General features: G+C 48.6%; 1 protein-coding gene and 1 long non-coding RNA gene across 2 annotated transcripts in view; one reads left to right on the forward strand and one right to left on the reverse strand.

The window, feature by feature from the left end:
• The first annotated feature begins 1,291 nt into the window (after nt 1-1,291).
• On the forward strand, nt 1,292-7,505 carry LOC143438060 (uncharacterized). The gene is made up of 2 exons (XR_013107149.1): nt 1,292-2,110; nt 6,360-7,505. It is a non-coding gene; the product is annotated as an uncharacterized LOC143438060 (long non-coding RNA).
• Nucleotides 7,506-9,222: 1,717 nt separating this feature from the next.
• Arl3 (ARF like GTPase 3) overlaps nt 9,223-22,438 on the reverse strand; it is a 45,447-nt gene continuing 32,231 nt past the window's right edge. Inside the window, exons 4-6 of the mRNA XM_034510755.2 lie at nt 22,115-22,165; nt 20,101-20,286; nt 9,223-9,497 (exon numbers count right to left, since the gene is read on the reverse strand). Coding sequence (XP_034366646.1) covers nt 9,450-9,497; nt 20,101-20,286; nt 22,115-22,165 — 285 coding nt within the window. The 3' untranslated portion in view covers nt 9,223-9,449. The remainder of the gene's footprint in view (nt 9,498-20,100; nt 20,287-22,114; nt 22,166-22,438) is intronic.

The raw sequence follows: 22,438 nt of genomic DNA on the forward strand, positions 1-22,438 counted from the left end.
GTATGTGAGGGGCAAATCTGGAGGTATTTGGAACAATAGCAAGCAGGGTGGGTGGGAGACATGAGCAGCTTTCCGGCAGAAGAAGTTCATTTCAGGAAGAGTCAGGGGTGAATGTGGTTGGAAAGAGTGAGGGAGGAACAGGGCAGTGAGTGATGAGGTCATCCAGGCGGGGAGGGAACTTGAGGCCACTGTAAGAGCTTTGCTTCTGCTCATGAGATACTTGCTCAATGAGTAAGGGCAGGAGAACCAAGTTCCTACCTAAGCCGGGTAGCCCTCAGCCCGTAAGCAGGTGGTGCTCAATCATGTCCTAAAGGAGACATAAAGGAAAGAGAGGTTTGCTTCTGGAGCAGGTGTGAGAGTTCTAATGGAGGGCAAGGAGGAGAGAATGTAGGGTCTGTGTGAAGTCCGCAGTCAAAAGTCCATATAAGAAGAAATGATGCAGTGGTACATGCCTGTAAATCCAACACTTTCCGTATTGACACAGGACTGGGGGATTGAAGCCAGCCTGGGAGATACAGGGAGACTCTGTTTCAAAAGAGAAGAAGGATGAGGAAGGGAAAGAGGAGGAGGAGGAGGAAGAAGAGGGTGAGGAGGAAGAGGAGGGAGGGAGAGAGAGAGAGAGAGAGAGAGAGAGAGAGAGAGACCTAGCAAGACCTGGAAAGCAGGCTTCGGAGCAGGGGACTGTCTTTTTGTACAATAGCTCTGACCTCCACAGGGAAGAGGGGCCAGGAGCAGGAGGGAATGTGGCCAGTGGGGAGACAGAAACACAAGCCGCTGTAGATACAGGGGCTCAGGAAGGACTAGGGTCAAGGGTGGGAGCCTGGTTCAGGCTTTTTCTTCCTTGTTTGTCAACCCTGCGCCCAGAGTCAGCAGAAAATCTCAGCTCTAGGGAGGAGGCAGCATAGAGCCTGAAGCTGCTGAGGGAGCAGGGCAGCAAGCTGCCATTGTGTGCCTGCAATCAAGAGGCTTCAGAGAAAATCAAAAGCGCCAACTGGGGAAACGACGTGTGCACACTGTCTTACACTCACTCTCAAAACACACTTGCACGTTTGTGTGCATACAAACACGCACGCACACGCGCGTGCGTGCACACACACACACTCAAGAGCACACACTTCTGCCTCTAAATGGGTCAAGTGAAGGCTGTGGGTGTGGATTGGACGGGGAAGGCTAGGAAGTGGGGTGGGGGCGGGCAGAGCAGCCTGGGCCCTGGTGCCCACTCACTCTCCTGGCACAGGAGATGGCAGCAGCTGCAGGGTGGGGTAGGATGTGAGGATAAATATACACCTCCCTATGCATATGGATAATGCCCACAGCTGCCCTGCCTGCTTAGTGTTCATTAGGACCAACTGTTTCAGGAGCAGTTCAGGCAGGCGGGAGGGTGCATGCCCATTCACAGGCTCAGGGCAGGGGGGCTGCCTGCAGCTGTGCAGGCCCCGCCTCCTGCCTGGATCAGCATCCCAGCCATGGGAATGAATTCTGCTTCCTCCCACTTTCTCTTTGCCCAACTCTGCCCTGCTAGTTCTTGCAGGTCTTGGGGGTGGGAAGGGGCCATGAGCAAGTCAGGATGAAGTTTAGGCTGCCATCGTGGGGGCTCTGGGAATTGACTGGAAGAGTTGGGCTGGATTAAGTAAGTCTTTTGGCTTCAGGATGGGCTACTGGGGACAACCAAAGATGATCCCCTCTTTTCCAAAGCCATCTGTGGCAGAGAAACTGCTTTAGCTGTGTCATCTGGGAGCTTAAGGGAAGTCCCATCGTCCTGGAAAGCCCCAGATCAGCCATGCTCTGTGTATGGGGGCTGGCATGCTTCCCCGATTCTGACCTTTTGGTATAAGACGGAGGGAGGGTGGGAGGCCGGTAAGCTCCAGCCCTGAAGAGTGTACAGAGGTGGGATGGGAATGCAGGCCAGGAGAAGCTAAGGACACAGATAGGCCATTCCTAAGGATGACTGAAGTTTGTGCCCTACAAACAGATACCTGACTGAAAGGCCTGTGGATGCATGGCATGCTAGCCAGCGTGAAATCTGTCCAACGTGGGTCCAAAAGAGGAAAATGGAGACAGTCTTGGGCTTCAGTTTTCAAGACTGCTTGCTCAGCGGGCAGAAGCTGTGGTATGTGGAGGGGGTGTGTCTGTTCTGTAAGCTGCCCTTTTTCCTGCCCTCCCTTCATGAAGTCAGAGTGGATGGTCAGACTGCTGCTCCAATGACCTAGATCAAATTTGCCAATCTCTGGTTCAGAATAGAGGCAACGGACTTAGCCCAGAACCTTCTTCACAGCTGAGACCAGCTGCTTTCTTTTGTTTTAAGGGTGGGGCTGGTTCCTGTTTGGTGCCTGTGCTGGTGGCCTCAGGACCAGCAGCTAGGGGAAGGTCCAAAGGCAGAGGGAAGTCACCTTTGGCCCACTTTACTGTGCCTTGAAGGCCTGTCCTCCAGGTGCTCCTAGCCACTGCCTGTCCTGATGGAGAGTCAGAATTCCCAGGCCAGGAGTCAGCAGGAAGCCAAGCTACCTGTGTGTTCCACTCCCCTTGGCTAGGAACACAGATCAGGGGTGGTTATTTAGCAAGATCCACTCAGCCAGTCTCTAGGAGAGACAACAGTTTGGTCCCCAGCTTCAGGTACCCCAGCCAAGACGTGTGCCCACTCCTGCACCCCATTTGCTCTCTAAAATTCTGTCATTAATATTTAATTTCTTTTTTTTTGTTTTTTGTTTTTTTTTTTTTTTTTTGGTTTTTTGAGACAGGGTTTCTCTGTGTAGTCCTGGATGTTCTGGAACTCACTCTGTAGACCAGGCTGGCCTCGAACTCAGAAATCCGCCTGCCTCTGCCTCCCAAGTGCTGGGATTAAAGGCGTGTTAATTTCTTTAGCAAGGGCTTTTTGTCCCTGGAACACAGCACTTCATGCTAAGGAAGGAAATTGCTCTGTAGTTCTTTGTGAAGGAGATTCCTGTGTTCTTTCTTTCAAAACAATTTTTAAAAGATCGCTGTTGTTTTATTTTACATGTGTTGATGTTCTGCCTGTATCTATGTCTGTGCACTGAGAGCATCCGACTGCTCTTCGAGAACAGCCAGTGTTCTTAAACACCAAGCCAGCTCTCCAGTCCTCTTTCTGGGCTTCTAAGATCATAGGTTTGGAAGTCAAAAGAAGCTAGGTTGTCCCAGCATAGAGGCAGGAGGGTCTCTGATCTACATAGTGGGTTTGGGCCAGCCAGGATAACATAGTGTGAGCCTGTCTTTTTTTACTACCACCACCACCACCACCATCACCACCACCACCATCACCACCACCACCACCACCATCACCACCACCACCACCACCACCACCACCATCATCACCACCACCACCATCATCACCATTATTATTATTTTATTTTATTTTATTTTTCTTTGTGTAACTGTGTAAGTGTCCTGGAACTCTCTTTGTAGACCTGGCTAGCCTTGAACTTAAGAGACCTGCTTGCCTCTGCCTCTGGAGTGCTGGGATTAAGGTATGTAAGCACCACCATGCCCAGTGAGCCTGCCTTGTCTCCTTGTGAGATCTTGGACAAGTGACTCAGTATCTCCAGTTAATAGTGTCCTTGTAAAGGTTAAGTAAGATTGATAAATAAGATGTTCCTGGGGCAAGAGGATGCTGATTTAACTGTTTTTTTTTTCTTCCCAGCTGCCCCTGGTGTATGGAGGTCTGGTTGCTGATTGCAGACTGGATCTCCACATGTCCATGCCTGTGGGTGGTTCTCAGAGTGTTTTCGCTCACACACAATACACTGCACACTGCACACACTGCATATATAGACATACACACACAGACATGAACACACACAAACATTCACACACACACTGACTACACAGACACTGCATACACAGACACACACTGCATACACAAACACACACACTGCATACACAGACACACACAGACACACAGACACACACTGCATACACACACAGACACACAGACATACACTGCATACACAGACACACACATATGCATGCACACACACATACACTGAATACAGACACACACACAGACATACACACAGAGACATGCACATACACTACATACACACACACTGCATACACAGACATGCACATACACAGACATGCACACATACTACATACAGACACACACACTGCATACACAGACATACACACTGCACACACAGACATGCACATACACACAGACACACACAGAGACATACACATGTACAGACAGGCACATACACTGCACACACAGTGCATACACAGACATACACACAGACACAGACCCCCCCCCACACATCCCCCCACATACACTGCACACACATCTCTATCCACCAAGTACTGGACCAGCAGATGCTCTGCAGGGAACAGGAGCCTTTTCCCTCCTCCCTGTCCTGTTGGTGGCGGCTGCAGCTTCTCTGCATTCTGCAGTGTTGGAAAAAGAAATTACAGAACAGATTGCAATTAAGGGGGATGGGGGGGGGGCACAGAGGCCCTAAAAATGCAGCTTGACTGAGCGCTAAACTGTGTTTTTGCCTGGAGCCAATCAGGAGCCTCTGATGAGAGCCTGTTCCCACTTACAAATCTAATTGCAGGAGGTGTGGTTGGGGTGGCCCTGGGAGCCTCAGAGAGAGGGGGTCTGCCAGCCCCTCAGGGAAGGCTGCCGGCAGACTGCTTGTATGTTGCTTTGAGAGTCACAGAGCCACATAGGATTAGGAATGGAGGTGGAGGCAGACGTCCTGGGAGCCTGGGAAAGTGCTGGGGTTTTTTGTAATAGCTACAGAGATCTCCTATATATTACACACAGAGCATAGCTACTCTCTAATCCTCCTGGCCACTATTTCCCTATTGTACACACAGGAGACTGAGGCATGAAGAAGTATCTGCTATTTGCAGAGTTGGTTCTTTCCGTCTAACTTTGTGTGGGTTCTGGGGACTGAACTCGGGTTTCCAGGCATGGATGGTGAGCACATCTCCCTGTTGTCTGTATAACCCAGGCTGCTCTTGAACCCACAGAGATCTTCCTACTTCTGCCCCCCAAATATTGGGATTGAAGTCGTGTGCTACCATAGCTGGACATTTTGTGTTGGTTTTGAAATAATTTATAATGTAGCCTAGGCTGGTCTTGAACCTGTCAGCCCTTGAGTGCTGGGCTTACAGGACATAGCCTCTGAGCACTGAGATTACAGGCACACAGCCCCCGAGTGCTGGGATTACAGGCACAGAGCTTCTGGGATTACAGGCACACAGGCCTGAGTGCTGGGATTACAGGCACACAGCCCTGAGCGCTGCGATTACTGGCTAGTGCCACTTTGTCTGGCTGAGGATACAAGCCTCTTTACATGTCCTCTCTCAGTCCTTGGTAGGAACGTCAGGTTTATCAAAACAAAAAACTGAGACAAAACAGAATTGGCAGTTCAATTTAAATTTCAGATAAACAATATTCCTGAATATTCTAACAAGGTCCCAACTATCGCATGGAGTATAGCTGAAGTGAAAACTAGTCTGTATTTGAAATTCAAGATGAACTCAATGTCCTGTAACACATCGGACACCTTGCGCCTTTCCACTCTCTGGCTCCCCTCTCCTGCCAGTAGCTCCCCCTCCGCTGGGGTAGAAAGGACTCTAGGAGTTATGAAGGGTGAGCAGGATCTTAGACCTCTGAGCCTCTGCCAACTACCATGTGACCTTTCATGAGCGTCCCCATCAGACTTTGGAGTTTTTGAGATTATGGTTTCACGTAGCACAGGCTGCCCTTAAGTCCTGAACTTCTTGCCTCCACCTTCCAAAGGCTAGCTAGCATTTTCTTCAGAGGCTTCTGGCAAGAGGACTCAGTAGTAGGCGGTAGGTGACTGCAAGCCTCCCTGGTAGCTCTGATGTTCTTGATGTCTCCCTCCTTTTTGCTGTCCGTGGGGCTGAACCTCTGCAAAGGAAGGAGTGAGATCTGCAACTGTGCTTTTGTGATGAGAGGCCCTGAGGCCCTGGGGACTGGGAGTCCAGAAGGGCGGGCAGTGCGAGCCTAGGGGCCACCTGGTGCAGAGGGCCACCTGGTGCAGAGGGTGTGAGGCAGCTGCTGAACAAGCAGGGGTAAGGGCTGGACTTGGAACTTCAGGGAAGTGGGCTGTGGTGATTTTTTTTTTTTCTTTGTCCTTCAGAGACAGCAGCTCCACCAACCCTCACAGCCACTGTGATCCTAGCAAATTCCTTAACTGAAGTGAAGCAAAGGCCTCTGTTTCTTCCACTGCAAAGCAGGGTGAATGCTGCCTAGTGAAGCAGGAGATGCACGGGGCTAGGGGTAGGGTGAGACGGTTGGTTGCTACTGCTGCAATGGTGGTGGTGGTGGTTTTCACATTACCTGGTGGTGTTATTCATGTTTTTTCTGAAAACAGCCCTCCCCTGAGGAAACCTAACCTCCAAAAGGGCGAAGCTGCTTGGACCCTCTCAGAGCTTCAGCAGAGAACACAATCCACTCCAGACCGCCTTCGTTGCAGCTACATTTTATTTGTTGCGTTTTTGACAGACGTCTAAATTATACATTGAGCTTTCCACGTGACCAAACACCGCGTCCCTTCCTTTGATTATCATTTTCAAAAGGGAAAAAAAAAAAAAAAAAAAAAAAAAAAAGCCTTTCGATGGATCACACCGAACCCCGAAACCACATGGAGAGCAGAGCTAAAAATAAAGGAAGAAGCGTCCGGAAAAGGAGAGGAAGAGAAATCAAAGCACGCTGTGGAAGGGAATGGAGACATTGGTCCTGGTGAGGGTGACATGGTGTCACCCTCCAGGCCAGGCCGGATAAGGAGCGGCCAACAGTGAGGGTGGGGCACAGCCTGGCATAAAAATAGCCACCACTTCAGTCCAGAGGGGAATAAAGAAATCGTCGGAGCCAGGGGACGGAAGAGGGAGGGAGGAAGGGGTGGGAGGACGAGGCAAGACCGTCCCCTTCTGCAGCATCTCAGGCTGTGGACTTTTCTACCGGGCAGAGCTAACCACCAGCATAATCGCTGACTTTCAGCTGTGCACCGACATGTTCCCCAGCTCAGCCCACATCAATGACACCCTTGTTTCCATAGTAACCAAGGGAGAGCGAAGGGGAAAGGGTGTATTGCACTGGGCGAAGGGAATCCAGCCAAAAGGAGCCACACAGGGCGGGTGAGAGCAGGGCTCAGTTTTTCCCACAACTGGTTGGAGTATACACTGTGGACTTTGCCTGCCCTCTGGCCTCAGCCCTCGCCCCCTGAACATTCAGATGCAATGGTGCCCAGAGCAAAAGTCTTACCAGAGCTCGCTGGGATGGGGGCGGCACAGGGGCGGGGCATCCTCTTTCTAGCTTCAGACTCTGTTCTCTGTCCATGGCCACAGGGGGCAGAGGTGGCACGGCAGAAAGGAAACGGGACTTTACAAGCATTTTGTTTTTACAAACGGGAGCTTTCAAACTGCATTTTTCAGGCTCCACTCATTTATTCTCCCCCCCCCCCAGCCCCCAGAGTGTTCAACAGGGCTCACAGGGAAGATAAAAGCCTGTGACAACCACAGTTGTTTCTGGTGTCTCTATCTGGGAAGCAAATGTGGACATTTACAGAGACAGCAATCAGAGCGGGGCAGGTCGCTAGGCCTGCTAGCTGGGGCCGGGGTGGGGGTGGGGTTCTTCAGAACAGTTCCTTCAGCTGATGGTAAGAAACCAGAAATGCATTACAGCTCATGCTCTTCCAAAGGCAGAGTGCCCCGCTGCAGCATTCCAAAACTGGACCTCAAAGCAGGCTTCCGGCCCCTCAGATAACACCCTGCTGCACTATTTGTAAAGAAAAGCAAGTCTTAAGGGCCAAAGCTACATCTGGTGGCTGGAGAAGGGGCATTTCCGATTCTTTATAGCTGTTTGTCACCCTTCAAAGCTAGAGGGATTTGGGTGAGCTAGAGAAGTCAGTGGGAGGGGGCAGGGCTAACTAGCTGAGCGGTTTACAGACCTCACCTTCTTTTGTCTTGCAAGTCCTTACAGGCCAGGGCACTGCAACCCCACACCTTCTCCCAGCCTTTGTTGATAGCTTACATCCTGGCCACCTTTCAAACTGTCCCAACTTCTCCCTCTCCAGAGTCCAGAATAAGCTGGGTACCGTGGAGCAGGGGCTTCTGTGGCACTTCCTGTTTGCTCGCACACCATGGTGGGCTTGGACAGGGCTACCTCCCAGGATGAGAAGGCAGCTGGCCTCCCTGGACCTACCAGGCATTGGATAGCCTCTTATTTATTCTCTGAAAAGCCCTGAGCTCATGCCCAGAACAGAGTTTAATTCAGGAGCAGACGAGGCTCTGGTCTGCTTTCGGATTTCTGAAGGCTCAGGCAAACATGCTCCTTTCGCAGTGGGGGGAGGATAGGGTGCTTGCCACGAAGAGACCAGCAATGGGGAGAGTGCTTTCCTGGGTCCAGCCCCCTCCACCCTCCAGATCACACCCTTGTTCACCCAGCAGCAGCTGCTTCCCATCCATGAGCTTCCCACACCATCTAGCTGCCAGCTCGGTAAGAATTGATCTCTTCTCAGAATCGATCCGCCTGGCTTTTCTCAGTGGAGCAGGTTCATGGCAGAGCTGCATTTATTTTTAAAATCTGATAGTGTCCGTCTATTGTGATCATTTAAACACAGAATTCTTTGAGCTTTAGAAATCCCCTCTATAGGACCGCAGTGGAGAAGTCGGCTAATCTCGGAGTCGACTGCTCCCTGCTCCACTGAGCTGGAGCAAGCCTGTTTACGCTAGCCTGAGCCCTCGATGTGAGGACTTTTTAAGGACCTTGTAATTTTTCTGGAATTAAACCTCCCAGCTCTCCTTACATTCCAGATGTCATTACAGGCAAAAGTCATAAGAATCTGCTTCCCCGTGTGGCTGGCAGGGATGAGGGGATGGGGGAGAAGGTGGAGGGAGCAGGGGCTGGAGCGGGCATGGCTCTGTAGCGACTTGTCTCTTACCTACCTGACAAGACGGTTTAATCATCAGCTACCCTTTATCTCCCCCAGTGGCGGCCTCCTGCCGGACAGACCAAAACCCTGGCTCAGTTGCAGATGAGGAGAAAAGAAAGTCTCTGCCTGCACCCCTAAACACAGTTTCCAACTACCGAGGCAGTGAAGGGACAGCTCAGTAAATAAAGGGACTGGCACAAGTGGCCTCTTCCTTTTTCACAGAAGCCCCTGGAATCGTCTAGCTGCAGTGCAAGCTCCTGCTCATTTCTAATCATGTGCTCGGAGACATTTAATACTATTTCAATTATGCAGAGGAAATAATATAATTCCTTTATTTGAAAAATGATACCGAACCTCTGAGATCAGTTAAAATCTACTGCTGGAATGGGGAATCTTCTAAAGCTGCTGTCCCCTCTCCGCCACCCAGCTGTGTCTGTGCACAGATGGAAAAGCATTTGGTCAGAAAGCAGCAGCCGTGTTTCTCAGGCCGACTTCAGCGCCCGCAGCTCCGCGCCGCCATCCGGCTCCATCTTATTTCTTCTTTGCGTTGACATTCTTGCAGACCCAGTTCATGCCATCCTTGAGGGAAATGGGCAGAAAAGGGCAGTGTTAGTTGCAAGGACTGTCCCAAGAGTTCAGCCTGGAGGGGACCGGGACCACCTTCTCTGGGTGGTTTGTTGCCCCGGGCCCACCTGGCTGACCAGGGTGGGTGACCTTTTGGGAGGGGGGAGGGAGGTCCCTGAGGACAGGAGGGGGACAGAGCCAGTCACCATCTGAACTTGAGATTCGTCCTCAGGAACTCCCTCTGAAAAAATAAACACATCTGCCCGGGGTCTGGAGCTCGGCTGAGGAGCTATCAGGAAAGATTCCAGCCATTTTTGGCTTTTTCTAAAAGCTGACCTTTGCTGGGGTATTAATTCAATGAGCTACCCTTCTGGTTCCCTAGCGTGTTTACAGTGTGACAGTGTACACTTGGGTTAAATTTAATTTCACTTTGGAAAAACAACCCTCTGCAGTGGGTGTTGCTCCACACATGCAGGGCAATACACACGTGCTTCTACAGAGAGGTTTCAAAGTGGCTTCTGGTCGCTTTAAGCACTAAGCAGAAGGACAGAGGAAAGGAGAGGTTTTCTTAAAGGCACATCGACCTTGAAAGTGTCCTTTTTAGAAGGCTAGAGAGGGACTGAGGTAAAAAAAAGGGAAAAAAAAAAAAAAAAACCCACACAATTCCTACAGCCTCCTGGTAGGCAGCACAATTCCTCACAGATGCCAGGCCTGTCAAATCTGACCTCCTTGTCAACCCCCTCTGGAGCATACCTGAACACACTCCCTCCCCAGGGACTCCTGACCTTCAGGCAAGTCAAGTTTCCTTAGAAGCATGGGACAGAACTCAAGTGGGCCCTGCAGGGTATCTTGCCCAGAGCCCAGGCCTCACCTATGTGTGCTTATCAGACGCACGTGCAACCCACACTCCAAACCCCACGTTTCTGGTAGCTGTGGATCTGGCTGCTGAACCTGAACACCTAAGACAGCTTGTGGCAATAAATATCAGCTGACACCCTTGGCCACTGGGACATTAATCCCATAAACAATACATCACTGCAAAACAACCAGCAGGCCCCCTTTCTCCTGGCTAATCTGACAGTCACCTGCATGTACCATGATTAAAACTCCAGCAGCTGCCTCCAGGGCGCTTGGGCAGGAGAACCTGATGATCTGAGGGAACTCTTTCTGCTTTGCCAGGATGAGGCCTAGCTTTGGCAGAAAGCCTTCAGGTGGGAAGCACCTGGCTGCAGCTGGGCAGTGGAGGACCCGGTGAGGGGGACCCCAAAGCATCTGATTACAACTGGGTCAGCTGCACACTCTGAAAAACCGAGCAATTTTAGAACCATTTCATGAAAAGGATTCATTTAAAGAGAGCATGTTTAATTTTAGTAGCTAATTGGTTTCTAGGAAAAAAAAAATGATCACCTGCCAGGAGACAAAAAAGATTCTTACACATACAAGAGGGATGACTCCGGTGATAACAACCTTCTCTTGCTCCAAAGCGGAAGAGCTCAGAACACGGGCAGCACAGCCATGGTCAAGTGCAGCACAAACACCCAAAGGAGCTTCCATGTTCCCTTTCCTACAGACATGGTTTATCAGACCAGCCTCTCCGGGATAGCAAGAAGGGTCCCCACACAACGCCAGTACCACTTCGTCTTTTTTCTTTGTTTATGACTGGTGTGTGTGGGGGGGTCCCTTATTACATTTCACCAAAAGTAAGTGTAGGCAAAGAGATAGGGAAAATATTTACTCAGCTGCAGGCACTCGAAGCAGAAGGTGGAGGGGCCATCCTCTGTGGAGGCGGAGAGGGCCTTAGAGGGCATGGCCTGCTGAGGGGTGCTGTCTTGCAGATGTCTGAGGAGCTACAGTGGAGGCCTGCCCACCATGGTCTTGTTGACAGAGGGCACTCAGAGGCCTCAGCCTCTGGTGCCATTCTTGGGTAAAACCCTGGGCTTCTCTGCTGGGCTTGGGGAGGCCCCTTTGAGTCATAGCATTTGGGAGCTGGAGGTGAGAGGCAGGGGGAGGGGAGGGCCACAATCCTCTGTGACAGTACCTCATAAATCAAGTAAGGACAAGCTTTATCAAGTAGCCCACTGGAAAGGAAAGATAATAGTGTTATCCAAAAACCAGGAATGGGAGGGTCTAAGCAAAGGACCGGCATGCTGTCTGGTGTACAGCCCGTACTTAATTTATAGTCTTTAAAATTAATTCTCATAACCACCCAGTGAAATATGTTATTATTTCCAGATTGCAAACAAGGAAATGAAGAACAGAAAACTTTGGGGCAGAGGTGGGCCTTGAAGTGCGCCTTTCTTCCCTCTGAGAACCAGATACTGGGCACCATTTTCTCTGTGGCTGCATCGCACTTTCAGAGAAAGCTGGAAGACCCTTTGAAGGCAGCTGGGAAAGGCCATCCTGCTGGGTTTTTTCCCTCCTGGCTTCCTTCAGGTAAATATAGGGTAAAGACTAGAGGAGCCCTGTCCAGGAACCCCGCCTACTGTACCACAGCTCTAAAAGGGATCAGAGGATTCCTAACTTGCTGGGATCTAGGCCTGTGGAAGGCTGGGCATTTGTGACCTGGGCCACCTCCTTCAGTGGACACTGGACATTTAGAGACAACAAAACTACGCCGAGGAGCCTTCTGCTTTATTGTGTGGGTGGACGGTGGGCTTTGCTTTTCTGGAGAAAAGGTGATTGCTTAAGTGAAGGAGGTGACTGTGTTGTCCCTGAAGAAGGAAATGAATTCATAGGTTTGCTTAATGGTTGAACCTTTTATTGTTAAAAACTGGTTTGACCGATTTCCTGCACATTTGATCTTCGTTATGGGAATCACTCTCTCTGGTGGGAACAGTCCCTGCTCTCCTGTCCCTACCAATCTTGTTGAAACTGAATTTGAATTGATTAGCTTCAATTTATAAATAGAGACTAGAGACAGGGACCCTCAAACACTGGGCTTTGTGTGACTTCCTAGAGAGGAAATAATTGTCTCTGTGTTGCAGAAGTATTCCCACCATATTCATGGGAGGTAGGGGGTGGTGGTGATGGTGGTGTTGTTGGTGTGATGGTGATGGTGTTGGTGTGATGGTGATGGTATTGGTGTTGGTGATGGTGTTGTTGATAGTGTTGTTGGTGTTGCTGGTGGTGATAGTGTTGTTGGTGATGGTGTTGGTTGTGGTGATGGTACTGTTGGTGGTGATGATATTGTTGGTGATGGTGTTGTTGTTGTTGGTGGTGGTGATAGTGTTGTTGATGGTGGTGTTGTTGATGGTGGTGGTGATAGTGTTGTTGGTGTTATTGTTGGTGATAGTATTGTTGTTGATGGTGGTGATGATAGCGTTGTTGGTGATGGTGTTGTGGTGGTGTTGGTGGTGGTGATAGTGTTGTTGGTGATGTTGTTGTTGTTGGTGGTGGTGAAAGCTGCCCCTACTAATCATCCAGAGCCTGAGAGTCACGGTGCACTGCCTGCCTGTGGGCAGGGCTGGTCTCTGGCTATTCTGCGCTTTTCCTTTGCTCTCAGCCTGGTGCATCCACCAGGGTTGGGTGGCTGCAAGGAAGCAGTGGCAGCCATGGTTGGGTGGACTGGTTTTTAAAGCTAGACTGACTATGTGGCCACTTCAGTAACCACCTTGTTTTAGAATGTCAAGGTGCTCAGACCCGTGCTGAGCGGTGCAGCCTGTCCCCTCGTGCCTTTAGGTCCTAGGGTCAAGGAGCAGCTGAACACAGCATACATAAAACATCACTTGCTGTTCATATTTTTCCAGTGACAAAGGGCAGTGCACCAGGGAGGGAGCAAATCACATGTCACAGGCTTGGTCTCTTAGTCCACAGAGAGGTCTGCAGATATCAAAACCAACCTGAGGTCTGACTGAGAGATAAGCAGTTCCACATATACCTGAATAAGTACCAACTGATCCCAGGCCCAGGAGGAAGGACTGGACATCCTTTTTTAAATACTAAAATTTGAGACTGGGGAATATGGCTCTGAAATAGAATAAAACTTAGCATAAACAAGATACTGGGTTCAACTTCTACCCCTGCAAAGAAAAACAAATCAAATTCTATTAGCAGACTAGGGAAAAGTTGCCCTGATCAAGGAAAAAGAAGCAGAGGCATAAACTGGGCAGGTGGCCCTCTGTCAGAGGCTTAGTCCACACCTCAGCAAGGCGGACTGCGGCTGACCCCCTAAGGAATCAGAACAGCAGAAGATGCTGTGATCTGATTATCCTTCCCTTTTGGAGGACAAGGAGAAGGAGTGGGGGGGGGGGGAATGCCATATGAGAAGCTAGTCTAGCTCGGTGGCCTGGAGGGCAGCTCCCGTGGGTCATTCTGCCTGGTCAAGCCATCAGTGTAGGCAGGCGACCAGTGATGATGAAGTCAAGGCCAGGTTTAAACTGCTGACTTCTGCTTTAAAAGGAAAACATACTGTGTTTTAGAAAAAGTGTCGCTGGGCAGTGGTGGTGCACGCCTTTAATCCCAGCACTTGGGAGGCAGAGGCAGGTGGATTTCTGAGTTCCAGGCCAGCCTGGTCTACAGAGTGAGTTCCAGGACAGCCAGGGCTACACAGAGAAACCCTGTCTCAAAGTGTCTCCAGACACCTGAAACTACAATAGGAAGGGCAAGCATGGTCTGGGGTGAAGTTCATGGCTGCAGGCAGAAGCAGGATGAGGTTTCTATAACTTTTTAAAAGATCGAATCCAGATCCTTTGTACATTTTCTTGATGCCCATTGGAAAGGAAAAGGACAGGCGGCCTGTGCTAAGTAATACATCCTAGGAGGCCTAGCAACCAGGCCTAGCCTCAAGGGCACGGAGGAAGATTTTTTCCCCATGCCTCGGGGTGGGGTGGGGTAGGGTGGGGGTGTCTGGCTGAGAGAGCTTTAGGTAATCCATTCCATACACTTTTCACTTTCCCTTTCTTCTGCTGTCACCTGCTAGTCCTGCTAACTGGGTCTCTTCTGATCCCTCCTTTGGACTAAAGGCCTCTCAGCAGGATAGAGTGTCCAAGATTGATTCCCTCCTTCAGAGTCTGCACCCTTTACCTGTTCTTTGTTCCTGACAGTCTCTCATGAAAGCTTGCTATAATTATGTGATGAGTTGGCCTCCCGGTCACCATCAATCAGGTGAGGAAAGAGCTGCTCCAAACTTTCTTGATGTCCATAACAGACTATTCCACACACAGCTGAGCACACATCCCTAACAGTCTATACCACACACAGCTGAGCGCATGGCACTGTCTTGGAAAGACCACCTAAGTGTGCCTTGGGAATACCATGTACAAACTCCCTCCCAGGAATTCCATCCTAGAATCCTAGCTCCCACAATGTCAAATAACGTGTTCAAGCCACTTAACTGACGGGAAGCAGTTACCTGGCCTGTGGGCCACAGAGGGCAAGGCACATTCCCTGTTCGACTTCAGCTGGCCTCTGGACTGGACCACTTGAAGGGCCTGGCTGTTTGCTAGTGTGCCACAGTTCTCCTAGATCTGTTGTTTATTTGTGTGTTTATAAATGTTTTATATTCATCCAGCCATTGTGTGTCTCTGTGTGTGTGTGTGTGTAGAGGGGGTGTCCACACCTGTCACAGCATATGTGGAGCACAGAGGACAACTTGCTAGAGTTGTTTTTCTCTTACACAGGTGGGTTCCAGGGAGTGAACCTGGGTCAACAGTTTTAGAAATTCCATGTGGGCAGCCAGATGTGTTTTGTTGCATACGTGCACGTGCACGCGCGTGCGTGCGCGCGCGCGCGCGCACACACACACACACACACACACACACACACACACACACACATACACACACACACCCGTACAGTTTCTTCTCTGGGTTGTCACAGAGGTGGCACCAAAGGCAGCTCAGCCACCTGGGCAGCCTCTGGGAGCTGGGGTAAGGAGAACAAAATGGGATTTAGGAAGTTTTAATCAGGGTGGAAAGATGGCTCAGAGGTTAAGAGCACTGACTGCTCTTCTAGAGGTTATGAGTTCAATTCCCAGCAACTACATGGTGGCTCACAACCATCTGTAATGGGATCCTATGCTTTCTTCTGATGTGTCTGAGGACAGCTACAGTGTATTCATATATATAAAGTAAATAAGTAATTTAAAAAAGAAAGTTTTAATCATTATGAATTTATATCTGAAAGCAAATCCCAAATAACTGAATCCTACAGTCATTTTCCTAGCAAAGTTTTTAGGGATATTTTAATCCTTAATTAAGAGCCATGAAAGGCCTATACTTTAGCCCAGCAATTCTAGAAAGGAATTACATTGAAGTGATTCTTTGAAAGGTAAAAAACCAAGAAGCTGGCTGAGTGGACAGGCAGTGTCACCTGAGGGAGGAACATGGTCAGTAACTGGCTGACAGTGAAAATTGCTTCCACAGAAGGCTCCATGACCTTTCTCTGCTCCCCAAAGGTTACCATGAAAGGACAATGAAGATTCCCTTCTTAATTAACATTTTTATTAAATAAGTTATTTCAAATAATGGTTAAGTTCTCTAAATTTATATCATTCTATTAACCATAATCTAATCTCATTAACCTTGAAATCCCAGTCTTAACCATCCAATTCTATACACCCTGGTACTATCTACAAACTAATTAAGTGACCTTCAAACTATTTGTCCTCTGTATAAAATCATTTTCTTCACTCTCAGTTCTTTGCTGGATGTCTCTCTCATTCATATGACTGTATTTTGATTAATTAATTTATCTGTGTGTGTTAGTCAGTGGGCAACTTTTGGGAGTCAGCTCTCTCCTGCCCTGTGGGGTCCTGGGATCAAGCTTAGGTCATCCATCAGCTTTGGCAGCAATCACCTTTATCCACTGAGACATCTTGCTCACCCTAGACCTCTGTTGATGTCACTTCCTGTACCTTGGTTGCTGCAGGTCCCCAATTTAAAAAGCACTTAAAAAAATAACCAAATGATTGTAGTTTGACTTTATTCAAACTGTTTATTATTTACAGAAGTCCCTTGCTACTACCACATTGTCTAACTGCCTGGTGGCTTGCTGTGTAAGGGTTCTATAGTGGAGGCCAGGGATGAAGCTCACAGGTAATCACTGTTCTCGATTTGATTTCCACCTTGGAAGAAAGGAGAGAGGGAGAGGGAGAGGAAGGGAAAAAGAGGCACTGTAGGGAGCGCTGTGACCTGTGGTTACCCTGCCAGACTGTAGGCGGCGCTGTGCAACTTTGGTGATTATACTGCTAGAAGCACATAGCTTTACCCAGACAGGAGTGGGGCTGGGGAATGCAGGAGTTCCCTGGCTACCTTCAGGTTCCTATGGTATAATGCCCTTGACTTTAATGCTGCTACACTCGGTACCGACTCCAGGTCATTTACTCTGGTCCCCGCCCCCTTTCCATATCCTTGGGCAGGCTGAGGAAGCAATGACCTCACTTTAATTCTGGCTTTGCTTTTTCAAGTTTTCTCCCCCATGGTCAAGAGTGGAGATGACAGTACCATAAGCCCACACACAGATGAGTGTACACATATAACCTATTTGTTCTCCTCAGCCCCCTTTCATAGATCCCAACACTAGGATGCTCTTTCTAATGTTTGTGTTCTGAGCCATTTAGAAGGGCAGAGTTCCTCTTAATCTCTTACTCTCTTACCCTCTTACTCTCTTGCCTCTCTGTCCCCTCCCCTCCTTCTCTTCCTCTCTCTCCACGTGGTCATGGCCGGCCTCTACTTCTCTTCTTCCTCTTATTCTCTGCTTCTCTACCCACCCTCCTCTCTGCCTCTACTACCCTCCTGGCTCACCTCCCCATGCCCTCAATAAACAAACAAACAAACAAACAAACAAACAAGAAGGGCAGAGTCCTCATGCTGAAAAGGATTATGACACAGGAAAGCTTCTTCTGGGCTGGGGCTGTAGTTCAGTGGGTAGAGTGCTCGCCTGCTATGCACAAGGACTAGGTTCCATACTCAGCAATGGAAAACAGCAGGTCACCTGTCACCTCTCCTCCTTACCTGTGCCTGTGTCTACCAAATTACCTTGTACACAGCTAGAAGGGCACACACAGGGTAAGATCCTCTTTCTCTCTTTCTCTCTCTCTCTTTCTTTCTTTCTTTCCTTCTTTCTTTCTTTCCTTCATTCTTTCTTTCTTGTCAGTGTTTCTCTGTATAGCCCTGGCTGTCCTAGAACTCACTCTGTTTACTAGGCTGGCCTTGAACTCACAGAGCCTGTCTCTGCCTTCCAAGTAGCAGAACTAAAGGTGTGTGTACCATCACCTGGCAGATCTTTTCATTTTAAAAGAGGGTTATAATTGAACAAGACTAAATAAAATAACCAGTATTTACCTATAATCAACATTCCATGTTGTAGCATACTTGGACAGGATTGTAGATTACCCTAAAAATGTAGTTAAATCAAAAGCCCGAAGACAAGCTCGTATATACAAATAATCACCTATGTGGTAGCAATTTTATAGGGGAGAATCTAGAAGAATGGTAGTTTAGTCCCTTTGTATAGGGACTTAGGAGAGAGAAAGATTCTCTCTCTCTTTTTTTTTTTTTTTTTGTTTTTTTTCGAGACAGGGTTTCTCTGTAGTCCTGGCTGTCCTGGAACTCACTCTAGACCAGGCTGGCCTCGAACTCAGAAATCTGCCTGCCTCTGCCTCCCAAGTGCTGGGATTAAAGCCGTGCGCCACCACTTGGCTTGGTGACAACTCCTAATCCTGCTGGCTTTACCCCCAAGGGATGAGGATTACAGGCCTGTACTGTCATGTCTACTTCTCTGTATATTTTTGTATTGTTGAGATGAACCTGGAACCTGTCGTGTAAGACAACCACTCTATCACTGAGTCAGGCCTTAGTCTACATTTTTTCAACTTTATAAAATTTTATATAAATAAAAACGAGGGGAAAATTCATATTTGAGGTAGGATCTCATAGGACTAGACTAGAACTTCTGATTCAACTGATCCTCCAAAGTATGGAAGTGTGCCACAATGACCAAGTTAGATATGACTTTTAGAACCAGAATCTAGGAAGGAAGGAAGGAAGGAAGGAAGGAAGGAAGGAAGGAAGGAAGAAAGGGTGGGTGGGCTTACTGCTGAGTGTGGAGGCTCACTCCTGTGATCTTAGCACTTTGGATGCTGAGGTAGAAAGGTTAGAAGATTGGACTCAGCTATAGAGACTTTGAGGCCAGCTTGGCTACAAAATACCCTGTCTTGGGGCTGGAGAGATGACTCTGTACTTAAGGGCACTGGCTGCTCTTCTAGAGGACTGAGGTTTGAGTCCTAGCACCTATATGGTGGCTCACATCCATCTGTAACTCAAGTTCTAAGAGATTTAGCACCCTCTTCTGGCCTCCATGAGCTCATGAGCAAAGGGTGCACACACATATGTACACCCATACCCCTAAGATAAAACTTATAAAAACAGAAACTGTTTCAAAAACTCCAAAACATCAACTGTCCCAAACTTGACCCTCCCAGGGTGCTCCAGGACACATTCGGAGGATTTAGCTGTGCAATCCCTGGGATCCAAGGGTTCCAGCATACACATAGTCATGACTTCTGGGTGCCAGTGTCAGCACTGTGAGGAAGGGGAGCCTTGTCTAGTGCTAGCTGTACGCTCAGCTCTAGAGGTCGCACATAGAAGCCAGTCCTGGCTATTTTTGTAATAAAGGAAAAATAAAACAAACAAGCAGGTAACATGTCAGGACCAACACAATTCTCGCATGTGATTATTTGCTTGAGACAAAAGCAATCAGCCCATTTAAAAACAAGTCAGTGTCAAGCGACTGAGGGAGCGGGAGAAGGTTAAAAGGGAAAAGCGAATGGGAAGAGGCTGTAGGCGTCAGGGAAGAACCAAATCTCGGGTCTGCAACCCAACAAGTCCTTTGGAGAATACAGCCTCTTGGATGATTGGGACAGGGCTATGTTCTGCCCTAAATTAATACTACACAAGGGGGTGTTCAATCTCCTGGTATACAGTTCCTCAGCATAAAGCCCAGGGCTTTGTGTCCACAGAAGCCCCCCAGTGGGAAATCAATACCAGTAGCTTGGAACAGACACCAAACCCAAGGGCAGGAAGAGAACTAAGAGGAGAAACAGAGGCATTTCTAGGCCAGCTAGCGTTTGTATGGCTGCTGATGGCAATCGCCTAGGAGAACAGGCTTTTAGCATCCATAGTGTTAGACCCAACACAGGATGCGGACACAACTATCAAGCAACTTCGAGTCATTTCCTCGGGCCTCCCCAGGTGAGGACAGTGGGCTGAAGGCACAGGGCTACTCCTGCAGAGCACTTCATGGTAACTACTCGGTGTCTAAGCAGAGAACCTTCAACTCCTAGAAAGGTTCATCTGCTAGTCAGAGGCATTGGCTTCACATCTTTTTCTGTACAGATCAGTGGTTCTCAACCTTCCTACAGCTGCAACCTTTTTAATACAGCTCTTCATGTTGTGGTGACCCCCAGCCATAAAAGTATTTCATTGCTACTTTATAACGGTAATTTTGCTACTGTTATAAATCGTCATGAAAACATCCCTGTTTTCCAATGTTCTTAAAACCCTAAAGGGGTCATGAGCCATAGGTAGAGAACCACTGGTCTAGCTCAACCCTACCAGTGAGGCAGATGCCTTAGTGAGCTGCCATGTTGACAGGAAACGAAGCCTTGCCACCGTCTCACCTGGACACCCTCGCCTGTGAGAGCGGAACAGGACTGGATCTGCCAGACGCGGTCCCGGATGGTGTGTAGGTTTAGCCCTTCTGCAATCTCTGAGGCCGGAGCTGCCGTGAGCAGATCCTGCTTGTTAGCAAAGATGAGCACTGGCACACAGCTCAGCTTTTCTTCCTCCAGTAATTCCGTGAGTTCCTGGGGCATTTTTGAGGGGAAGGAGAGGGGAGAGAAGCTTGACAACTGTCTCACTTAAGAGCACAGCGCACTTGGGGTTACCAAACACTCAGCAGTTAAGCTGATCAGCGGCAACTCTCAAGGTGAAGATCCTTGGGCTTGTACCTTTGGAAGATTCCCTAGCAAATTTCCGGGCTCAAACTAGGGATGCTGACTATAGAAAGTTGGAGCCAGCGTCTAGGAGTCACTTTTAACAGGCTCCCCAGGTGATTCTGTTGTATGAGACACACAAGTCACTAAGAAATACCCTGAGAGCCGCTGTTTTCAGGAAGAGCATAAACAGCAAGCAGTTAGAGGTTTCAGACTTATTCAAGGTTAGTACCGCAAATATCTTTTTTATTTTTCCTCTGGGAAATTTCCGCTGGGGATTGAACCAAGGACCCTATACATGCGAAACAGGTGCTCCTCGGTGAGCTAGACCCACAGACTCACACACACACATGCACCCATATGTATATATGTATGTGTGTATGGATATAGCGAATGGAAATGACAATTAGAGATAATTGTGTCCATTGATCTCTGTCTCCAAAACACACACCCAATCATCATGTTCACTGACTTCACATCCTGAAAAGACCTGGGAGGAACCAGAACTTTCCTGGTCGCCTAGGTCACAGAAAGAACTCTAAACCGTATGTTAACTGTAGAAATTTCAAAAGAGTATAAACACATACCCTAGGGACAGACTCTGCCTTCTTCCTACCAAACTCACATTTTAGCTACTTTAAACGCTCAGGCTGATGATACGGTCTGTGTGTACAGTTATACACAGAGCAGCACTGAACCCAGACTGAGGTCACCCCCAGGAGCAGCAAGGACAGAGGGACTCTCTAGCGAGGCATGACAGCTGCCAGGCGCGGTGGCACACGCCTTTGATCCAAGCACTGGGGAGCCAGAGGCAAGTGGATCTCTGTTAGTTTGAGGCCAGCCTGGTCTCAAGTTCCAAGACAGCTAGAGCTATAGAGTGAGACTTTGTCTCAAAAAACAAAAAGACAAAAAGAAACTGGACAGCTCAAGAGGTAGCTATTTCCAGGACCCTCCCCCACAAGGGGGAAGGGCTGTCTCCAGCAGTCTGGAGAGCCTCAACCCACTTTCCACGACAAAGGAACAGAAACATGGAACTTCTGCCTTCAGATACAGGGCAAACTTTCTGCACTGAGATCTAAACATGGCTCTCGCTAGAGAGTCCCTCTGTCCTTGCTGTTGGCGGTGACCTCAGTCTGGGTTCAATGGTCAATGCCCCGCACTGCTCTGTGTATGACTGTATACACAGACCGTATCATCTAAACATATTGACATGTACCCTGCAGTTAAAGCCATATTTGAGTTCAAGACTGATCTTGTTTCCTGGCTTGAAAATGAGTAGTGAGTTTTGGCTTATATTTTTCTTCTCATCCTTCTTAATTTGCCAGTGTTTGGCCAATTACTCTTGGTTAGTTAGGTATGGAAAAGTGTAAATAGAATGTTCAGTGTAGTGTTTGTGAGTTCATGTCTCCATGGTCTGGGAAGACACACCAGAAGGGCTTTGGGGTGTGGTACAAAGTTCCATTTTCTTAGATCCTATACACTCAGTTTGATTAAGCTAAAAGGATTTCACCAAAAGACAGTGTAAAAGACTCCCAACTAATTTTTCTTTTGGACAGTTGTATTTTTGCCTGCTCACCAGAATGACCCTCTTCCTGGACTGTAATGGTTAACAAACGCACTCTCGTCCCTAACACACTTCCCGGTAGATTAATGAATACCGCGCGTGTTTTGAAAAGAGTTCAGCATAAGAATCATTTACCTGACCCGTCTCTTCAAATCTTTTTCTGTCTGCACTGTCAATTACATATATCTGCAATGGGAAACAAGAGCGTTACTTCAATAAACAGAGACAGAAAGCAAAGGGACAACTCTTATAACAAATTGAAGGTCCTCAGTCGTAGAGTTCAGATTAACCCAACAATAGAGACAACCTGGCCTCACTCACCACACCCACGGAGCAAGAAAACCCGATGCCTGAACTAAGGATGCCGGGAAAACACATCCAGGGAGGCGCCCATGTCCAGAAACCAAGGGGGTAAACTAGATGTTTCACATCCTCATGGCAGGACGGACAGAGGGATCG

Source organism: Arvicanthis niloticus, chromosome 1 (genome assembly GCF_011762505.2).
Source record: "Arvicanthis niloticus isolate mArvNil1 chromosome 1, mArvNil1.pat.X, whole genome shotgun sequence".
NCBI classification, from domain to species: domain Eukaryota; kingdom Metazoa; phylum Chordata; class Mammalia; order Rodentia; family Muridae; genus Arvicanthis; species Arvicanthis niloticus.